A 21828-nucleotide genomic window follows, 5' to 3' on the forward strand; every position below is an offset into this window, starting at 1 on the left:
GACAATCACATTTTGAGACCAGAGCCCCCGCATCATATAAGTCACCACACTAATCTGGAAACAGAACCTTGGCCTTTGGATTGCCAGGCCAGTTATGATTAGGCCAAATGTTGGTGCCGTGTCACTAACATCTACATCTACTAGGGCAGCTAAAATGAACATACACTGGCTACTAACAAGCTGGGCAAGCCAAGCGTCGTTTTGCATTGCGTTCAGTTTACGTAAATGGGTCCGGGCTAAGCCCCGAACCTCCTCAAGTCCTAGAAACGCCCCTGCGGGGCTTCAGGTGGACAAGATATGGAGATGTGGTGGCAGTCATGGTGTTGGTGGCGGAAGAGATGTTTGCTGTGGTGGTGGAGGGGTTTGTCGTTTGCCTGTTAAAGAAAGACGTGAACGGGCATCTATCCAAATTACAATGTCATGAAACGCACAAAGCCAGGATGCTCTGATTAGACTAGGGGCGTTTCTCAATCTGTGTTCTTCTATTGACTTGTGTTCTTGTGTCCCAGTGAAACGTCATCGCGTGTTGCCAAAGTACTGTCCCAATACACAAGTTAGCATTACACCAAGAACAGTTAAGATTCCCGGAAATGTTCTTGACACGCCCATTTTACCGAGGATGCATTGGTTGGTAACTTGTATGAACTTGGCATCACCCGTATCCCAACGTTCATTTCGGCATTCAGTGAGGGTCGGGGTTCCGGTACACAGACAGACCAAAAACGGGTAACGAATATAAGCAAGGGTGTTGAGCAATAACAGGAAGAACGCATCGTCTCAAACTGTTAACAGCGTTTTCTGTGCTTGTGAACTTGCGAGCTCATTCTTCCAAGAACAACCAGCATGAATGTTCTCCTCAAGAACACGTCCGTTCTTTGCATTCTTGAGATTGAGAAACACCTTAGGTCAAGCGTCGCTTTATCAGTTATCCTTGATTCATAAATTCTGCCTTGTGAAATAGACCCCAGCTTTTAACATAGAAAAGTCTGTTTTTAAGTGAACAGTCCGGCTTCCTCTAGCTGACTCTCGGTTCTCTTATTTGATAGCTCCTCGGTCCAGGGCTGAACCAGATGTTGTTCTGGCTAGGGCTGGGACGGTTACCGCATTACCGCAACACCGCGGTCATGTGACGCCTACCACGGCTCTGTGCATGTCACTTTCATCACCACAAAAAAAGATTGGCCTGCACATGTGTGCACGTTGTGTCTAATGACATGGATTCATTGATTCTAACGACATCATCAAAACATGGAGCAAATCCGATCTTTCGCGAGTTGGGGAGCGCAATGTTCCATGACACATAATAACATTCCATTCGTGTTGACTATTAGGCCTATATGCGAGAGTAGCCTACCTGTGTAACGTCTTGTATCGGAAAAAATGTCTTTGTGTATTACGGTAGGAAAAGCAAAGACATTTCTCCGTTCTCAGCTGAGGTCGACGCATTAACGTTACAGCTGCAGTGTTTACCATTGCACATTAGCCTAGCAGCTAGCGGAGTTTCCTTCTGTTTATAGCTTTATCCTGATAAAACGGCACGGTCGAATTTCTGCCTGCATGCACGTTTTGTAGCCTAAAACAGAGCGGCTTATATTAGAGATAGATGTTTTTTCGGGGGTAACGCCATTCACTTTACCGGCTTCTGCCCGAAAGTGGATCAGCTGCCGGGTTTCCTCCGGCATCCCTGTGTGATACAGGACGGTATATGTAAAGCACGTATCGACGTCTCCAAAACAAGTAGTGTTATGCACTGATGTCAAACGAAATTCGCTGTTAAAACTGTAGACATGCATGGAGTCCATTCAAGGCAGAGAAATGCGGGACTGTTGTGCAAACAAGCAATGTAACGTTAGCCTAGCAAACTAGCAATTTTTTAAAAAACGTTTCAATTAAGAACATGTCGATACGTGCTTTGCATATACCGTCCTGTATCACACAGGGACGCCGGAGGAAACCCGGCAGCTAATCCACTTTTGGGCAGAAAACGAGCAGAAGTTACTGCGTTCATTTTGTAGCCATTCATTATTGTATTGGTACTGTATTATTGTAATCATTTGTAATTCATTCCTGTTCATGCACCTGTACATTGCTGTTGGTTATGATACAGGACACTGATGAAAGAAATGGGGCTGGAGGGAAGGGTTACTGGCCAACAGGCATCAGACTGGGGTCTGGAATTTCAGAATAGCTGTAGTTCTTTTCGTTTGTGGTCTCATGTGTCTTTTTTGAGTTTTATACATTTGAGTGCCTTTTTCATATGTGTGTGACATGTAAGTTATGGTTCTTAAAGTTCTGGTTCTGCAATATAATATATTTTTATATGATGTTTTTGTCTGTTTTGTTTACTTTATTGGGCAATAAAGACTTTTGTTAACAAAGAAAGTGTTTCTGAACATTAATGACATTCAAAACAGTGATAACTGAAAGATATACAACACAACATGCAGTGTGTATAAACATATTTATTGCAAACAGACCTAAGTAGTACACAGATAAGAACATCTGCATCTGCCCCACCACCAAAGTGAACATAAATGAACTATAAATACATGCATATGACACTGCTGTCAAAACCCACGCAATCGACGTACACACACTTGCAGACGGAATTGTGTTTTTTAATCAGGGCAGCAGTTTTCAGATTACATTATGTGCTTACATGATTGCAAAAGGGTTCTCCAATGTTTTCTCAGTTAGCCTTTTAAAATGATATCAGATTAGTAAACACAATGTGCCTTTGGAACATTGGATGAATGGTTGCGGACAATGGGCAATGTAGATATTGCATTAAAGATCAGCCACTTCTTTCTGCAATAGTCGAGAACCCTTTTGCAATTATGTAAGCACATAATGTAATCTGAAAACTGCTGCCCTGGTTAAAAAAAACAATGCAACTGATCCCAGCTGGCATTCTGTCTGTAATAGAGTGGATTGGAAATTTCTAAGTGACCCCAAACTTTTGACCGGTAGTGTATATGATTATTGTGACAGAGACTGGGACACCGGGTTAATAAAATTCTGACTGAGCAGCAAGCTATGAATAATAATGAAAAGAGACAGATCCAGTTTGCTCAAATGTGGCTTTTCAGTCCCTCCGGGATTTCGCGATGTCGCCAATTCACACGAATTCAACCAGTCACTGCGAATTTGGTGCGACTCGCAATCTTGACCAATCACCGCACCTTTTCCGCAAATTTGACCAATAACCTGAAGTCTCCCGCGACTTCAACCAATCCCAGCAGTCCCACGTGCCGTCAGTATGTGACTCTGCGAGCCAGTGACCAAGCGGGAGCGAGAACGGCCACGGGTTGATCATTTCCTTGTTTCCGATGAAGACGAGACGTGTGTGACTGACTCAAACATCTCACATTTACCAACAAAAACGTACAGCGAAAGACCGTAAAACATTTCAGATCGTCCAATAAGTACTTTATCAAACCGTATGAATGTGTGTCCCAGGCCAGGTTAGGAAATTAACTAACAATGTAAAGATCAACAAGCCACTGACAGTGACGGATATGTTCAGATTTGATTCATTCAATAGATTATTATTTTTTTGGCTTAAATCCACCAAGCATTTTCATATTATACCAACATTTGCAGCATCCTGAGCTTTTTTGGTCAGGTTACCAGGAAATCTCAGCCCAGAGTAAAGCTCCCGCGAAATCAGGCATTTTGGGCCACAACAATCTCAAAAAAAGGCCGCGAAATCCTTGAGGGACTGGCTTTTGAAAAGAAAACTTTTTAGGAATAGTTGCCGTTTTGAAGAGAGCTGGGGTTGCAAGGATTGGCCCTTTAACTTCCTGAGAAGTCCAGTTTATGGGATACTTCATAATCCAATACATTTTTAACACCTATAAAAATCATATTTAAAAAAAAAGGTGCTCTAAGCGATGTTGGGTGACGTCACTTAGTGATGACGTTCAAAGTATTGTCAAACAAAACTGAGGCTATGATGTTTGCTGTATGTGGCAAAAAAAATGTTGTAGCCTAAAGAAACGCGTGACATCGCTTAGAGCACCTTTAAGACATTTTAATGCCTAAAATTCTAATTATTATATTTTAAACTTTTTAAGGACCCAGAGTATTACATCTTATACCATGTTTAGAGACTTGACTGAGGTTCTCTGCTCTCCTTATAGACTAGCACTCCACTTGACACAGCTAAATGGTTTCTATTCTGTGTGGGTTCTCATGTGTCTATGTAAAGTTCTACTCACTGTAAAAGCTTTCTTACAGACGGAGCAGCTAAATGGTTTCTCTCCAGTGTGGATTCTCATGTGTTGCTGTAAATGTCCATTTCACTGTAAAGGTTTTCTCACAGAATGGGCAGCTAAATGGTTTCTCTCCAGTGTGGACTCTCATGTGCGCCTTTAAGTGTCCACTCTCTGTAAAAGCTTTCTTACAGACTGAGCAGCTAAATGGTTTCTCTCCTGTGTGGATTCTCATGTGCGCGCGTAACATTTCCCTCATTGTGAAAGCTTTCTTGCAGACTGAGCAGCTAAATGGTTTCTCTCCTGTGTGGATTCTCATGTGTCTTTGTAAATGTGCACGGTCTGTAAAAGCGTTCTTACAGACTGAGCAGCTGAACGGTTTCTCTCCTGTGTGGATTCTCATGTGTTTCTGTAAATGTCCATTCTGTATGAAAGCTTTATTACAGACCGAGCAGCTAAATGGTCTCTCTCCAGTGTGGATTCTCATGTGTGCCTGTAAATTTTCACTCATTGTAAAAGTTTTCTGACAGACTGAGCAGCTAAATGGTTTTTCTCCTGTGTGGGTTCTCATGTGTGTCTTTAAGTTTCCTCTCACTGTAAAAGCTTTCTGACAGACTGAGCAGCTGAATGGTTTTTCTCCCGTGTGGGTTCTCATGTGTCTGTGTAAATTTCTACTCACTGAAAAAGCTTTCTTGCAGACTGAGCAGCTAAATGCTTTCTCGCCAGTACTAGATCTTGAATCACAGACAGGGACTTCCTCATTATTCAGAGCGTTTAAACCTGACTGAGGTTCTCTGGCCTCCTTCCATTCACTGTCATCAGTCTCAGGTTCAGAAGAGTCTCCATTCTTGTCATCATCATCGGGTTGTGAAGGCGAACTGTCGATGGCTGGTTCTGGTCCTCCACAGTCCACAGGTTTCTCTTCATCATCTTCACCCTTCACAGGGACAGAAGTGAATGGGAACTTGGTGATATCAGCCTCCTCCAGCCCTCGAAGCTGCTCTGGGTCCTGACCGATCCAGAGTTCCTCCTGTTCCTCTTTAATGTGTGGGGGCTCTGGCTCTTCCTGGTCCAGACTGGAGCTCCACTCCTGCTGCTGTTCTTCACCAACAATCACTTTCTGGACATCTGAAGGTAAAGCTGAAACACAAACAGCCATTAACGTGAATCTTAACAATAATTTGCTACTTAGCCAATTCCATTCATTCTTCCGGACACAGGTTCATAATGACATCATCGGATTTACCACGGGTCCCTGAAGTCTATCATACATTACTGAGCACAACTCCCCTCGCTGCTGACTTTTTAGCCAAGAGCTTGTACACTTCCAGTCTGAAAGCCTCAACTCTGCTCTCCAACCCGCTGTAAAAGTTGTGCCCATATGTCAGATAAACATGCCAAGCTAGAAGGTAGGACAACTGTGGCTGCACCAGATCAGAGAAGATGAGGCCCTTGACTTCATGTTAGCTTTGGCAAATGCTATGACAAACGCCTCTTCCTCCATACCTGCCCTGTTCTGTGCCAGACGGTTTAACACAGAGCCGTCAGAGAGGCAATCATTGGAAACTGGGGGGGGGCAGGCACTTCCAAGAAATACCCTGGGAGGCGATTGTCTATCACGTCCAGAAATGTTAGTTTGAATTAACAGTAGCACCTGTAGCAGTAGCTTCTCCCCAGACACTGATAGGTGCGGTAAACTGGAGGAAGTTTAATGAACTCCATTAGCCGATTCTTGGTATGGACTTCAGTCAGAATGCATTTGACAGGACGGCAGTATTAGTTCACTGCACTTTATTATGTTAGGTTGACGGCACAGCAATGCACAGATCACATATTTACTTTAGACTAAATCTGTGAACCTGGGGTTCTGACGAAACAATGAAAGCACAGAGTTGATGGCGTCCAACACAATCCACAAATAATTTATAAATAAATTGTATTATACATACTCTAAAATGAACAAATTAACTAAATTACTCAAGTTTACCTTAATATCAAACTAAAGTGCACAACAAGCCTTAATATAATGTCCATAAAGGCCAAAACATCAACTAGAAAATGCATTTCCTGCAGAATATGCGTGGGAATGCTGAATAGCTAAATTGCTAAAGCTAAACTGGATTAATAGCTTAAATCCGTAAGAAGTTGAAGTAGTGAGAACAGGTGGAAAAGTATGAATGAACATGAATTTCATTAAAAAGCTAAATAACACCACTAATGTATAAAAGATGTGGAATATTTAAAGTTTTTTTTAAAGCTGACGCTAAACTGAATTGTTGGCTTGAAAATGTTCTACAAACGATGTAGAACATTGTGAGGTCTGAATTTATTTCTAACTGAAATTATGACAGTAACACACACACACTTTGTGTGTGTGTGTTACTGTATGTATGTATGTATGTATGTATGTATGTATGTATGTATATATATATATATAAAAAGCAGACAGACAGAAAGAGAGAGACGGGTAAGAGAAGCAGACAGCCAGAGAGAGACGTAAGAGAAGCAGACAGACAGACAGAAAGACAGAGAGACGGGTAAGAGAAGCAGACAGAGAGACAGAAATAGAGAGAGACGGGTAAGAGAAGCAGACAGACAGACAGAAAGAAAGAGAAGCAGACAGAGCGAGAGACGGTAAGAGAAGCAGACAGACAGAAAGACAGAGAGACGTAAGAGAAGCAGGCAGACAGAAAGAGAGAGAGACGGGTAAGAGAAGCAGACAGACTGACAGAAAGAGAGAGATGGGTAAGAGAAGCAGACAGAGAGACGGTAAGAGAAGCAGACAGACAGATAGAATGAGAGAGACGGGTAAGAGAAGCAGACAGGCAGAGAGAGAGAGAGAGATGGGTAAGAGAAGCAGACAGGCAGAGAGAGAGAGAGAGATGGGTAAGAGAAGCAGACAGGCAGAGAGAGAGAGAGATGGGTAAGAGAAGCAGACAGACAAAGAGAGAGAGACGGGTAAGAGAAGCAGACAGACATAAAGAGAGAGAGACGGGTAAGAGAAGCAGACAGAGATAGAATGAGAGAGATGGGTAAGAGAAGCAGACAGAAAGAGAGACGGGTAAGAGGAGCCGACAGACAGAGAGAGAAACGGTAAGAGAAGCAGACAGACAGAAAGACAGAGAGACGGGTAAGAGAAGCAGACAGAGATAGAATGAGAGAGACGGGTAAGAGAAGCAGACAGGCAGAGAGAGAGAGAGAGATGGGTAAGAGAAGCAGACAGAAATAGAGAGAGACGGGTAAGAGAAGCAGACAGACAGAAAGAGAGACGGTAAGAGAAGCAGACAGACAGACAGAAAGAGAGAGAGAGAGAGAGACGGGTAAGAGAAGCAGACAGACAGGAAGAGAGCGAGACGGTAAGAGAAGCAGACAGACAGATAGAAAGAGAGAGACAGGTAAGAGAAGTAGACAGACAGAGAGACGGTAAGAGAAGCAGACAGAAAGACAGAGAGACGGGTAAGAGAAGCAGACAGACAGAGAGAGACGGTAAGAGAAGCAGACAGACAGAAAGACAGAGAGACGGGTAAGAGAAGCAGACAGACAGAGAGAGACGGTAAGAGAAGCAGACAGACAGAAAGAGAGAGAGACGGGTAACAGAAGCAGACAGACTGACAGAAAAAGAGAGAGAGAAAGAGAGACGGGTAAGAGAAGCAGACAGACAGACACAGAGAGCAGCAGGCGTTGGCCTTCCTTTGATCTTTAATCACCACACCTGCAGAATGATAAACATAATACACTGAGAACCAGTGTGCGAAAGCTGTTGAAGCTGCCTTCAAAGAAGCCTTAATAAATCCACAAAAGTACATGCTATCAATACAGTGACTTTACCGTGAGAGATACAAATATATATAAATATATATAATTCCCATAGCACATGCGATTAATTTTTGAGACGGTGCGAGTCATTTTTAAAACTGCTTGCACCTGCAAATGTTATGACTTTTTTTATTTATTTTTTTGATGTTGAAAAGGAGGAGAGACTGAGTCTGCCAGAGTTGGCCAATGTGTGTGAGAGGGGGAGGGTCCGTGAGTGATTAGTTACTGCGTGGGTAGGTAACGTCGTCTACGCTCGTGTGTCTTGCTCTCGTGGCGTCACACGACGCATTCGCAAATGCTGTTGCACAGTTGTTACCATGTTTCCGTGAAAATCATGATGTTGCAGTCCGTAATACATTTACGAGTGGTGCTCTGCAGCCGAGGACCATCCACTTTGTTTGCTAAAGACCGTACATTGGCGAGGAAAACGCTGCGAAGTGATTGGCGATAAGGAGTTAGCCTTAGCCTAACGTTAGCCCTCCTCTCTTTGATTACGGTCTTAACCCCGTATATAAATCTTACGGTACAGGATCCCCGCCCAAAGGAAGCAGAGATCGACGGTGTGACAAAAATAATCGTAGACTAATCAAAGAAAAAAAGAAATAAACAGATTAGGCAACTACCAAAATAATCATTAGTTGCAGCCCTATGTGATACACACTCCTGCCAATAGTTTCACAATGATCGACTGCTTGTTTCAATAAATATGAATGCAAGACTGCAGACTAATGGCAACAACTGTGGTTGGTTCTTGACCAGGTTTACTGAAATTAATATTTTTTTTTACTGCCATTGATAGAACACAGTCAAGAGGCCAACAGTGTGCATATTCTCTCTTTCTCATGCACAGAAAGATCTGCCTCACTCTGTAGCTAAAAGAGAGAGCTCAACACAGAGGGTGAAAAGAGGAGCTGCACCAATGTGCAGTACAACAAAAATATGGTGTTTTTTGAAAATTAAACCATGTAAACCTATTCCGATATAACCTCTACAATTATGAACCTGAAAATGAGCACAATATGAGCACTTTAAGCAAACGCGGGTCTGGTGAGAAGCACCACCTAGCACACCATGTTCACCTGTCACGTCACGTGATCTAGGATCTAATATGGAGAACTAAAAAAAAAATATAAAAAAATAAAAAACTTGCTTGCATGATAATAAAAAATAGCTTTGTACTGCTCACTGTGTTTGCTTTGTACGGACAGCTGCATCGATTATGTTCAACGGAGCAAGCAGCTGAGTTCACTTGTTTAGCGTCTTACAAATGCTACAAGCCTGTAACCAACGTTAGGTTGAAACTTGTAGTTCTGAAAGTTAAATTGCACAGCTTAAAAAAGGCAATGTTTATGGGTCATTATTTTAATGTTTTATTTAAAAAAAAGAATGTAATATGGCACTTAAATGCACAAAATCGTTTGTTTTTTCGACAGATATGTGCAATTTTAACCAATAAAAAAAGCATGTTTTTCTGAAAAAGGAAACTTTGTATATTTACTATTCCTCTTCAATAAAGAAAAAGTATGTCTTATAATAAGAATAATCTGTAGAATCCTTGATTACTAAAATAACCGATAGCTGCAGCCCTACCATACAATAAAAAAAAAAAAAAAGGGAACTGTTGGATATGGTGGGTGGTAGGCATGGGCCGGTTACCGATTTTAGGGCATACCACGTTATACCGTTCCTGCGCTATGAGCTGTTTTTCACGAGTCGTCACGGACCAAAAGTGCCGGTCAGGAATCCCTCTGCCTGCCAATGTGCAGTGTAGAGTATCACAGCCCCTCCCCCTCCTGTTGTTGGTGCGAGTGTCTGTGCATGATGGCTGCAGGAGATGAAACCCCCGAACTCTTCCCACACATCTAAAGAAAGACTCAAGCCTGAATTTTTAAAAAGCACAGACGCCCCAAACAAATTCAAGGTAACGTAACGCTATCTTTGAACGTTTGCAATCAGCTATGAGAGTTAACGCAGCATGTCTAACAATAGTGAAATAATTACTTCAGGCTGCTCCCGAGGCAGATAACATGGCTAACGTCAGCTATTTTCCTTCCTAACGTAACTTCACAGAGCAGAAAAGGACACGTTCTGGTCTTCCACCATTGTGTACATCTGGTTTTGCGACTGTGTTGAACAGAGAAAGCACGTGTATGTGTGTGCACAAAATAAACACAGACACACACATACAGATGCTCTCTCACCATATGTGTATGTGTGCATATACATTGAGAAAAATGTAATCGTAGCATTATTTATAATATCCATAGTAGGGGTAATTGTAGTTTATATATATATATATATATATATATATATATATATATATATATATATATATATATATATATATATATATATATATGGCTGTCAAAGGGCTGTCAAAATAACAAGTTCATTTCAATTAATTAATCTGAGAACAAATAACGCGTTAAAAAAAATTAACGCAGATGAATCCATTCCATATTGACGTTTGCATACAGATGAAAATCTGGTGCCACTGATATGTCTGCGCTTCTCTCTGATGCTCTGAAACAGACGTTAGAGGAAACACAAACCCCGCTGCATGTGACGCTAGTTAACACTATACTCAACAGCAGCTAACGTTAGCCTACCGCTAGCTAGTAGCTGGATTAAACACGGTTACAATGCTGACAGCTAACGCTAAACGGTGTACAGTTTGACTGTGTTTTACTGTAGAGGATTTAACACCGGGATGTAACAATCTGCAGCTGCCGTCGGAGAAACAACACAGACGGTGCGTTCAATGAAACTGGTAAACTACAGCCTTGTGGTGCATTTGAAGTTATTGTAAATGTCCTTTTCCTATCTGGTTGTTGTTTTTGTTGTTCAACAGCAATTTACTAGTGAAATAAGTTATTGTTATACATTATTATTAAATCATTTAATGTTGACCATATGGCCTTAGCAATAAACAAGCCGTTCTTTAATGTCTGTTTAGTACCCTTTTTTTTTTCCTTTTCTTTATTTACTTTCTTAAAAAGTATCGGTTCAGGCACCGTTAATTATGTATGTGATTAATTTCGATTAATTAATCACAGAGTATGTAATTAAATTAGATTACATTTTTTAATCGATTGACAGCCCTAATATATATATATAGTGCACAAAGTATCACCAGTGGCTCTAAACCTTAACGAAAGCGAACATTGTTTGTGTACCCAGAGTTTACTAAAAAGAAAGGTTTTGAACAACTCACCGTAGATCTTGTTGTTTCCGGCCGCTACCACCTCAGCAGTCAAAACGAGTCGATATCAAAACAAGTAGTCACAGATTTAGTATATGTGTAGAGACCCTGGTGATATTTGGAGCAAAGTTTCACGTTGTGTCGAGCCTTCTTAGTGTTTTAAAAATAGCTATTTTGAGGCTAGCATAAAAGTGCCCCTTGCACTCCCATTCAAAAGGCCATTTGATCGAAAAACGAGAATGCGGTAAATCTTAAAATTGGCACTTCCGTAACTAAACACTAAATATGCTTTTAAACTAAAGTGTGACTCGGTTACGATCACAAAAAGATCCTAGGTTGCATTTTGGCGAGAGCTACGCTTTAACAACATTAATAAAAAAAAGTCGCCAGCAAGCTTACCAACTTCGGTTGAATTCCCCGTTGCAGCTGCCCTGAGTTCTGGGACTGGCTCTGCTCTGTGTTTTACTGCTGTTTGCTAACTTTATGTAACGTTAAAAAAATTGCAGCAGTATCCCACCAAGGGGAGCCGTTGTACATCACTCTGACAGACAATACTCATGGTGACCAGACCGGCATCTGATGTACTGTATGTGTGAGCAAACACGAGCGATTATGTTGTCTAGGTGTTTTAATAAGAACTGCGCACACGGCTACACATAACGTGTAGTCAGTTAACACTCTGTGAAGTTGGTTTACCGCTGCAACCCTATTACAGATAGAAAGTACCGGAAAAAAGGTACTTTCGATGGAATTGAATATAATGTAATGGGGTTGTATAATGGCGCGCCAAAAGTACATTTCCTATGAGATACGCACGTACGTATGTGCTCCAGTAACAAAGACAATAATGTAAAACTAAAATGTATTGAAGTTCTTGAGAGATACTGGCCATAGGGATGTAACAGTATGACAATTTAAACTCACGGTTATAGTGACCAAAACTATCACGGTTTTCGATATTATCGCGGTATTTTTAAAAGTGTGTTCAATATGTTCAGAAAGCACTGATAGGCCTACACAAATGAAATAGTTTCTAAAAGTGTAACAGTGTTTATTATATTACAAAAATATAGGCAATAGGCTTGTAAAAACCATTGAAAACTGGCTATTGAAACACTGCCCCGCTGTAGGGTGTCTGGTAAGAACTTGAACCAGAGATGTCTGACTTTGAGATCCAGGAAGATTTATTTGCAACTCCAACATGAAGTTAACTATGAAGTTGTGAAGTTGGATGTGGTTCTGAAATATAAGCAAATAATAATGCACATTAATACGCATCTGACTTACTATGAACTAGAGGTGTTGAAATTAATCAAATAATCGATGCATCGAAACGTGGACATGGACGACGCTGCATCGATAATCGGCCGGGCCATAATCGATTATTTCTGTTCTGGCCTAACAACCTTTCTGTTTACATATTCTGTTATGTTTTGCACATACAGGAAGTGCCATGTGCTCAGTGCTGTAGTTTTATGTATCCAATTTATTTAGTATTAGAGCACTGCAGAATGTTTTGTTTTTGAAGCTTGAAAAGCTATGAATTAAATATCCTATATGGCTTTAATAGAAAAATGTATTTGACGCATCGTGATGCATCGAGATATCGAATCGAAGACATGATAATCATAATGGAATCAAATCGGGAGATCAGTGAAGATTCACACCTCTACTATGAACATTATTTACCAAAACTAAAATGATATAGCCACCAGCATATAACAAGAAACAATATTATACAGTAGTCTCAGTATAGAGACCGGCCTGTCAAATTACAGGCCGGTCTCTATACTGCCTCAATTCTAAAAAAATTTTAGAAAAACTCTTCAATGACAGATTGGACAAATTCATAGATAAATACAAATTACTTACTGATAGTCAATATGGATTCAGAAAAAATAGGTCAACATCACTAGCTTTAACTGATCTCATTGAAGAAACCACAAATTCCACAGATAAAAAGAAATATGGAGTTGGGGTATTTATTGATTTGAAAAAAGCATTTGAAATCATTAAATATTAATTAATAAATTGTAACGGCTCCGGATTAGGGGGATAGTGTTGAATTGGTTAAGCAGTTATTTAAAAGACAGGCAACAATTTGTGAAGTTGGGAGATTATACATCTGAATGTTTGGACATCGCATATGGTGTCCCCCAGGGGTCAATCTTGGGACCAAAACTATTTATCCTCTCAGAATTTACGGCAACTCCTGGACATATTCACTTCAGAATTCAGAAAAATAAAAACAGTGGTTTGACACGAATAAGTTATCATTAAATGTGAGTAAAACCAAATTCATGATATTTGGCAATCGTAAATCAATCAATCAATCAATCAATCAATCAAGTTCAGTTACAGATAGGTGTCAATATAGAAAGAGTATACGAAATGAAATTCCTTGGAGTGATTATAGATAACAAGATTTGCTGGAAATCTCACATAAAATATATCCAAAACAAAACTGTCTAGAAGTATTTCAGTCTTGGCTAAAGCAAAGCACATTTTAGACTACAAATCACTCCACATTTTACAGAGAAAACAATTAACAACCTGGGCTTATATTGAACAATTTGTGGTATGTGTATAAATATTGTTGTGTATGGGTAAAATATATGAATGTGTATAGAACTTCTGAAAATATACTTTCATTGATTACAGATGTATTATCTCTATAGACTTAGTATTTTGTAGCCAACTCATTTATTATGATAGAAAGGGTATAAAGGGGTAGGAGTACATAAGTTTTACTTCTTCCTACTCCTTTTTGCATGTGTAAATAGAGGTATTTAAGTACTGGAAATTATGGAGTTTTATTTTTTAACTTTTTTGATTACTATTGTTTTCTGATGATTGATTTTATTTACATGTTCAAAATTAAAAAAAGTTAAGAATTACATTAATTTCTCTGTAATAATTACCATACATGTAACATATTGCTCAGTAACAAACTGAGAATAAGCCACATCTATTACAGCACACATATCCATAACGGAGCAAACAGTGTAATACACCTTTAATAGCTAAGCATGTGGCTCCAAAGGCTAGTCTGTTTACTGGCGATTGCATATTGCTAGCAAATTGCCCTAACACAACCTGAATATCAACACGTGGCTGGACAAGTAATATTAAACAATCTGCACAGCTATCAGCTATGCAATAATAAACACAGCAACAGCAATATTATCAAAGCGATAATCTCTCTCTCTCTCTCTAAGGATATTTTAAATAAAAAGGGTAATTGTTACCGTCAACATTTTTACCGTGGTTTACCGTTACACCGGTAATCGTTACATCCCTAGCTGGCCACCACGTTTGCAACAAACGGCAGGGGGTGAAAATACCTTAACGTTAGGGTATCCACACACATGCCACTAAATACATTTTACAGTTCGCAAACATCTATTTTTAGTTGCAAATGCAAATCACTCTTTTGTGAAAAAAAAGACACTTAAAGGGGGTCTGAAAAGTCGCTAAGTTCTGACTTAATTACTTTTTTTTAACTTAAGTTTGATACCAATATATAGGTCTTACTGAAGGCATTTAATGGTCAAAATATTAATAAATATTTGAATATTAATAAACGAACTTCGAATATGATTTTTGGGCAAAAGTCAAAGCCCTACTGTGTGTTTATTTAAATATAGGAACACCTACATGTAGGCCTAAGAGATTGCAATATAAGCCTATCCTACATTCAACCCCTTTAAAACTCACTTAAACAAAGAGGCTGCTAGAAAACCAGAGATGCTGACTCACTTTTAACTATCACACATTCTATCACCCATACACTTTCACTGTTACATTGAATGCAGTATAGAGGTGGATGAATATTGTCTTTGTCATCATGTATTTTTGTTTTGTTTTGTTTGTTTTTGTCAATGTATATATGTCACCATTATGTGTACCTTTTAATTTACGGTGAATGAGGGCTGTATGACTGCTGGCAGTCTCTATGTTAGTCCTACGTCACCTGCCTAGGGCCTGCAGATAAAAAGTAGTTATTTTTTACTAATTCTGGCATATTTACATGGTGTTGTTTTATACAACAATGTTCATAAATATGCATGGTCCCTATTAAATAAACCAATAAATTAAAAATGAAAATATCTGCGCTGGTTTCTACGTTAGGTTGATAAATGAGAGCCATTAGCTTCGGGCGCTAGCTAGCTAGCTCCGGCTACAGGCTGTGAATGGTTTAGCTAACGTTAGCTTAGCCTCATTAGCACAGCAGTAAAAACAAACCTTCTCCTCGCAGCTTCGTCTCCGGGTTTAAATCCACCTCCAGCTGTTTCCGGTGTCGGTCCATGTCTGAGTAGCAGACTAACTCCTCGGGGGTTTTCTGCCGTTATTTGGATCCCGGCTAACGGCTCTTCTCCGCTGACTGCTCCGGTGTTTAGGTCGGTAACATATGAACGGTAGTCGTCTTCTTCTTCCTCTGTCCATTCCCGGCAGACTAGGCAGTGTTACCGCATTGCTGCCTCCCGCTGGTGATGAGGACAGTCTCCATTAAAGCTCCTCCTGGACCTTTATTTTCCTCAACGGCTCCGTGGAAAAAGCAAAAAACTTCTCAGACGTTCAGGAATTGCTGCAAATTGAATTATAATTTCGGCCTGTTCTTGCACAGTGTAGGGAAACCTGGTCTATAACTACATGTATTAAAAATACGTCCAAAACGGCATGCATTACGGGGACAGCTTCGATATACCAGACGTATACAATAAGATTTCACAGAACTATATATTATATCCAAACAAGCCTTAGTGATAAAGTTGAAGATTATATATAATATATATATTTTTTTTTTAAACTTAGCGTCTGACATTTCCCTCTGGAAACAGCCAGTTTCCCCCAGAAGTGGCAAGGACCTGTATTTGGACCGGGATGGACCGAGATGGACCGGGATGGACTTAGTGACCATCTATCACTAAGTACTAGCGCAAAGAACACTGCTGGATTTAATCTTCATGGTAACGTGGATGATATGGAGTGAAAAAATGTGCGTGATGCATATCAATACTTTTTTCCCCCCATTTACTTTCTGCAGTCTGACTTCAGTTCACCACCTCAACCATCTGCGTCACCATTTCCTATTTTGTCTCCAAAATGTGCGTACGCATGGGTCAGAGTTTGCGTGGAGGACCGCACATTCTCCCGTCAAGTTTTTTTTTTTTTTTTTTTATAAATCACAACCTTTGCGTGGTAAGTGGCGTACGCACATTTTCAGCCCCGTTTTGTGCGTACGCCACGTTTATAAATGAGACCTCAGGTGTATGATCTTCACTCAGAAATCTTTTTTTCAGTTGTGCGTCTGGTTTTCACTCTGCATCCTGTTAGTCCATCAGTGGAGTTCTGCCTCCATCTGGTGGCTGAAACAAAGAACAGCACGTTTTCTTCTCCCTTTCTCCCCTCTTCACTTGACTGACTGTATGGTACGTGAAAACACATGAAATGCAGAGCAACGCAAACATAGGCTATACCATACACCTAAATAACTCATCAACCGTTTCTGTTATCTGTGATAAAAAAAAACAACTAGTAAATTGATTATTTGAAAATCGCCTCCGGGACACTTTGTGAAGAAAGAGCCTGGAAGACACTCAAACCAGGCGGTCGGTCCCTTAAGTGACACGCGCCTTAAACCACACCCAGCAGTGATGTCGCAGGGGCCCTGGTGTACACCTGGGACACGTTCAGGCCCGACGAAACGAGAAAACCGTTTCTTTAAACTGAAACGGGGGAGATTGAACGTGCCGCTGTACATCGCTGCATCAAAGGTAAACGTTAGCGTAGGGCTGCCCGATATGAGGACAATGCGCGATACGCGTTAGCCAACTTTCTACTTGTATTCCACTACATCTCAGATGGAAATACTGTACTTTTTTTACCGCATTACATTTATCTGACAGCTTTAGTTACTTTACAGATTGTGATTATCAAAACAAAATATAATCAGCTAGTAAATAATGATGTATTTTTGTAGATTAAAACCACCCAGCAGCATAAGAAGTCGTTATAAATGTGTACCTTATGGATCAACTTTGACCATTTGGGGGTACATCCCCAGCGGTTGTACCTCAGAAGACATAAATGGACCTTAACCGTACCTTTATTTCTGACAGTGTACTGAGCCACAATAAAGGAGGAAACACTTTAGAATCAGCAGTCGAAGCATTTAAAGCATGCAGGTTTGGTATACAGACTTCACTGAAGCTGCAGTGCAAACAGTTAGCATTCATTCAAGTACACTCGTGGTACTTGTACTTCACTTGGGTATTTCTACGTCATGTCATTTATCTGACAGCTTTAGCTACTTTGCAAATGAACATTTGTACATCCAAAACATGTGACGAGTTAATAAAATCAGAGGTTCAGTTATACATTAAACTTCCCAACAGCTGAAACCAATCAGTACATTGATCAACCAGTCGACTGACAGAAAATGAATGAGAAACTATTTTGATGGTTGAAGTAAGTAACCCTTTAATAATGTATTGGTAATAATGTTGAGGTTTGGACACTTGGTTGGACAAAACAAATGTTGTGAAGGTGTCACAATATAAATATAATAAATAAATATATATATTATACAATTTCATTTAAAAAAACGGAAGTATTACGGGTCATACATACGACTTCTGGGTAACTGTACACTGAATGTATGTGGGTTCCTTTAGCAGCTTTTAAAGGTGGAGTTCAGAATTATACTTAAGTACAGTAGGCCTACTTAATTGAATGCAGGCTACTTATGTAACGGGTGATATGGACAGAGGTTATGTATTTCACCAAAAACATCGTCTTTATTTCGTTAATTCTTTTATTTTGGGAATTTTACTTCCTACGTGCGTGCGTGCGTGCTCCGGTCAGAGCCTTTTCCAACATGGCCGGAGGTATGTTATCAATGATTCGCGCTCCGTTGATAAAAGTGTATAAAAGTTATTAATTGTAACTTAGACGAGGGCAAACTACTGTATTCCGTTCTATGTAGTATCCGACTTGTCCTGTGTGAGTTCGCTATCCGATTGTTTTAGCGAGTTCTGTCGTAAATGGAAGGCTAATGCTAGCATGCTAATAAGTAAACCTGTCCGTTCACGGCATGTACTGTATGCGCTTTGCTCTTTTATCAGGGGAGCCAGGCGTAGCAGACGGACAACACACAGCTCATGTCCTTCTGTGTTTCTGTTGACACACGACAGGTAAGGAGATGTTTCTCTGTGTTTAACATCCAAAACACTCGGTGGTTTCTGTGACGTAAAAAAAAATACTTCAAATGAGTAGTAGTTCCGCTTACAGTTGAGTAGGCGGTCTGCAATGACGCCCAGGACACATTCCCGTTCTCACTGCTTGTCTAGTTATCTGGGTGTTTAGCCCTCAGTGACTGCCTTGAACTCGATAAAGGCGGACGTTTGATTTTACGCTCATAGAGAGTTTGGCAGTTTGCGGAGGAAAGTTCCAGAAGTCGCTTTAACAGGGACTCGATCTACAGTGACCACACGTACTCACACTGTTTCAACCATCGAGGTAAGCTGATGATCGCTACTAGATATTTTATTAAATAGAAAAGAATAGTCTTTGTTGTCACTGCACGTGGACAACAAAATTGGACGCGGTCCTTTCGGTGCAAAACATCTGCAAAAGTGCAATGCAGGTGAATAAATAATTATGAAAGCGCCTCTAAAAGTCACTCAATACAAGACATTCACTGCATGATTCATCCTTGATAATTAAGTAGCCTTAAGTGCAGTTTCTGAGTCTGTCTGTATTTGTTTTAACTGAACTAAAAATGTCTGCCCGTGGACAGCAGATCAAACAGAGTGTCCCGACTAAGGTGGCTACGCTGGGCTTTTTTGAGGCAGCGGGAACTGTAAAGATCATCCAGGGAGGGGAGGGGACAGCGAATGATGGGCAGTGACAGCCCGTTCTGCTGCTGTGCAGCTGGCAAACTACACACAGGCCATTAATAATAATAACTAGGGTTGGGTACCGAAACCTGGTTCCACTATGGATCCGGTTCCTACGCAAACGGTAGTATTCGGACCGGATTAGATCGCAAATTTCGCGGACACGCGTTTCACACCGCGTCCGCGCTATTCTCGGACACGCACTCTACAATCACAGCTGATAGACGGCTTTTTGTACACGCTCCGAAACGGACGTAAAAATATCACCCTTTCTCTGTAGTCTACCGTTAGCTAGCAATCGTAAATGTAGGCTACTTTTAAAATGCCATATTTTCCCCTCTGGGCTCACCGAAACGGACGTAAAGGCATATTAACCATTGACTGCACGTGATCGCTAGTAAACGTATTACACTTGCTCTGCTAGTCTATCGTTCAGGACAAGACCCTGTAGCCTGGTGGTGGGGACATCCTCCCCAAATTGTCTGCCCTTTCAAACTCATACCTGTGTGTCCAGGCCTCTTGGACACCATCTGAGAGAGGTTTTTCCTGTGCAGGACATGCCATTAGTCAGGAGAGGTGTCGTATCTTGCCAGAGAAGGCAAATATGGTCATTTTTCTGCAAAAGAACTGCTGAAGTTTGAAGCTGGTTGGCATACCAACTCAACAACATTTATTTTATAATGTACCAGTAGTCATGTTTCCATATAATTGTTAGAATGTCGCAAAAAAAAAGGGAAAAAAAGAAAATGTGAATTAGAAGCGTTTCCATCAACTGGTTTGGAGCGAATAAACTAGACTTACGCAAAGCATAGTTTCGACACAAGTTGACGTTACGCCTGGTTGTAGATTGCAAGCCGGCTTAGTAAATCAAAGAGTTTAGAAGCTAAGTTCTTTGGCTAAATGGAGAGAGGTAGCATTGGACAAGTTGGCCCCCTGTGCAGAATACAGGGTTGTGGCAGAGACATTTGGTGTCAGCGAGACAACCATTCACCGCTGTGTATACGCGGTGTGCAGGGCCATGCCATTCAAGCTCTTGAACCAATTGGTCAATTTCCCCGAAAAACAAAACTTTCGAAAATCGAAAACAAAAACAGAAATTTACCGCAAAGTCCAGTTCATTCGATTAGTATGAGCAGGGCACAATCGTATCTTTTTTCCCCCCCCCAGGATCAGATTTTGCCCCTTAATTGAAAAATGTGGGAGTGACTTACATAAGGTAACTGTTATTACTGATGTAGCTAATTTGTACAATAATACAACATTGTTATGAATACAAAACATTATGAAGTGTAATGTTTTTTGGGGTTTTTTGTTACAAAAAATGCAGAGATTAATTGTAAATGTTACCATTGTGTGAAATGCATTTTAACCGCAACTGTTACTTGAACGGGGCTCAGCAGAGAGGCGGAGCGTGACGACGCCTCTGCAGTTTATTCAGGCACTGTGGGCAACTCAAACTTTGGTTTTCATGCTTACGAACGTACGGCTCGCATCAGGTGGTAAAACAAACACTACCAAAACACTGGGGAAAGTATTTAACGCTACTACGAGACGTTTTTACAGGTTATAAAAAGCATTTAATACTGATAGATGCCAGCATGGTCACTGGGAGAGGCGGCACAGTCTGACTCTGCAAACGGAGATAACATTAGTGACCAAGAGCTGAAATGTATTAACAATTTAACCGTAAAACTATACTGTGATCCATTCAGAAAGTTACATGGTATTATTAATATCAACCCTGTGAATACCTCCTAATTAACCCCTGTAAAAATCACATTACACTAAGGCTAGCCAAAATGAATTATTGTTCATTTTGATTGACTTAGATCATTGTTCATTTTTCAAGTGTTTTAATCTGTGCTTTGGGGATCCTAATAACGTTAAAACACGCTTTTTTTTGTACCATACATGTCCCTGTGGTATTCATTAAGATCACATCTGAACAGATTTGTCATTCAAACAACTCTGGATTGTAGTTAACTTTCAACGATAATTACTTCTTTCGCCAGTAAACTGCGGTTAAACGACAAACGCCTGAGAAAAGGGTAGTTTACAATAACTGTGAACGCGCCAAGAGGTTGACAACAACAGTGACCAAGTTTGTGTCTTTGAGCTCATAGCTTTAGCGGCAGACTGTTGTACGTCCCGGTGTCGGAGTCCTCTACGGTGAAATCGAGACACATTTTGCACCGTTTATAGTTTAGCTGTCAGCATTTTAACCATGTTTAATCCAGCTACTAGCATTCCGAACTGTGAGTGTTGATCCGTACAGATCACGGATTAACTATGGTCCGTTACACCACTAACTATGCCAGCCACTTACTCTGTGCTGGGCTGTCTCAGGGTCATCTTTACACAGCCTGCACCTGGGGTCCTGTATGATAGACCTCTGGCTTCATTGATCTTGTGCTCAGCACTTGTTCTTGTGCTGCCATGATTAGTGCCTCTATGCTATCTTTGAGACCAGTCTTTTGTAGCCACTGATATTTCTTTATCACCCTCTTCGTTTCTGCTGCCTTAGATATTCACTTAGCAGGTCATCACTAGGCATGCCCTGCGTTTCCTTTTAATAGAAAACAATCAATTAGTCATTTGTCTAGTTTCAAACGGACAAGTTGCCTAATTGGTGTCAAACCCTATAAAAGACAGCAGTGACAAATGTTTGAAATATAGTGCAATGGCTTATCTTGTG

At 40.6% G+C, this 21828-nt stretch overlaps 1 protein-coding gene across 1 annotated transcript; it reads right to left on the minus strand.

Moving 5' to 3' along the window:
* Positions 1-2442: 2442 nt before the first annotated feature.
* On the minus strand, positions 2443-15665 carry LOC144512831 (uncharacterized). The gene is made up of 2 exons (XM_078243780.1): positions 15478-15665; positions 2443-5354 (listed from the first exon to the last, which is right to left on the minus strand). Exons 1-2 carry the CDS (start codon positions 15539-15541, stop codon positions 4249-4251), a joined length of 1170 nt encoding a protein of 389 aa, XP_078099906.1. The 5' UTR covers positions 15542-15665; the 3' UTR covers positions 2443-4248.
* Positions 15666-21828: the final 6163 nt, after the last annotated feature.

This window comes from Sander vitreus, chromosome 24, assembly GCF_031162955.1.
Source record: "Sander vitreus isolate 19-12246 chromosome 24, sanVit1, whole genome shotgun sequence".
NCBI classification, from domain to species: domain Eukaryota; kingdom Metazoa; phylum Chordata; class Actinopteri; order Perciformes; family Percidae; genus Sander; species Sander vitreus.

Coding starts and splice junctions, on each gene's coding strand:
- LOC144512831 (XM_078243780.1), bottom strand. CDS start 15,541: ATGGACCGACACCGGAAACAGCTGGAGGTGGATTTAAACCCGGAGACG. Junction 5,355..15,477: donor GACGAAGCTGCGAGGAGAAG/GTTTGTTTTTAC, acceptor TTTGTGTTTCAG/CTTTACCTTCAGATGTCCAG.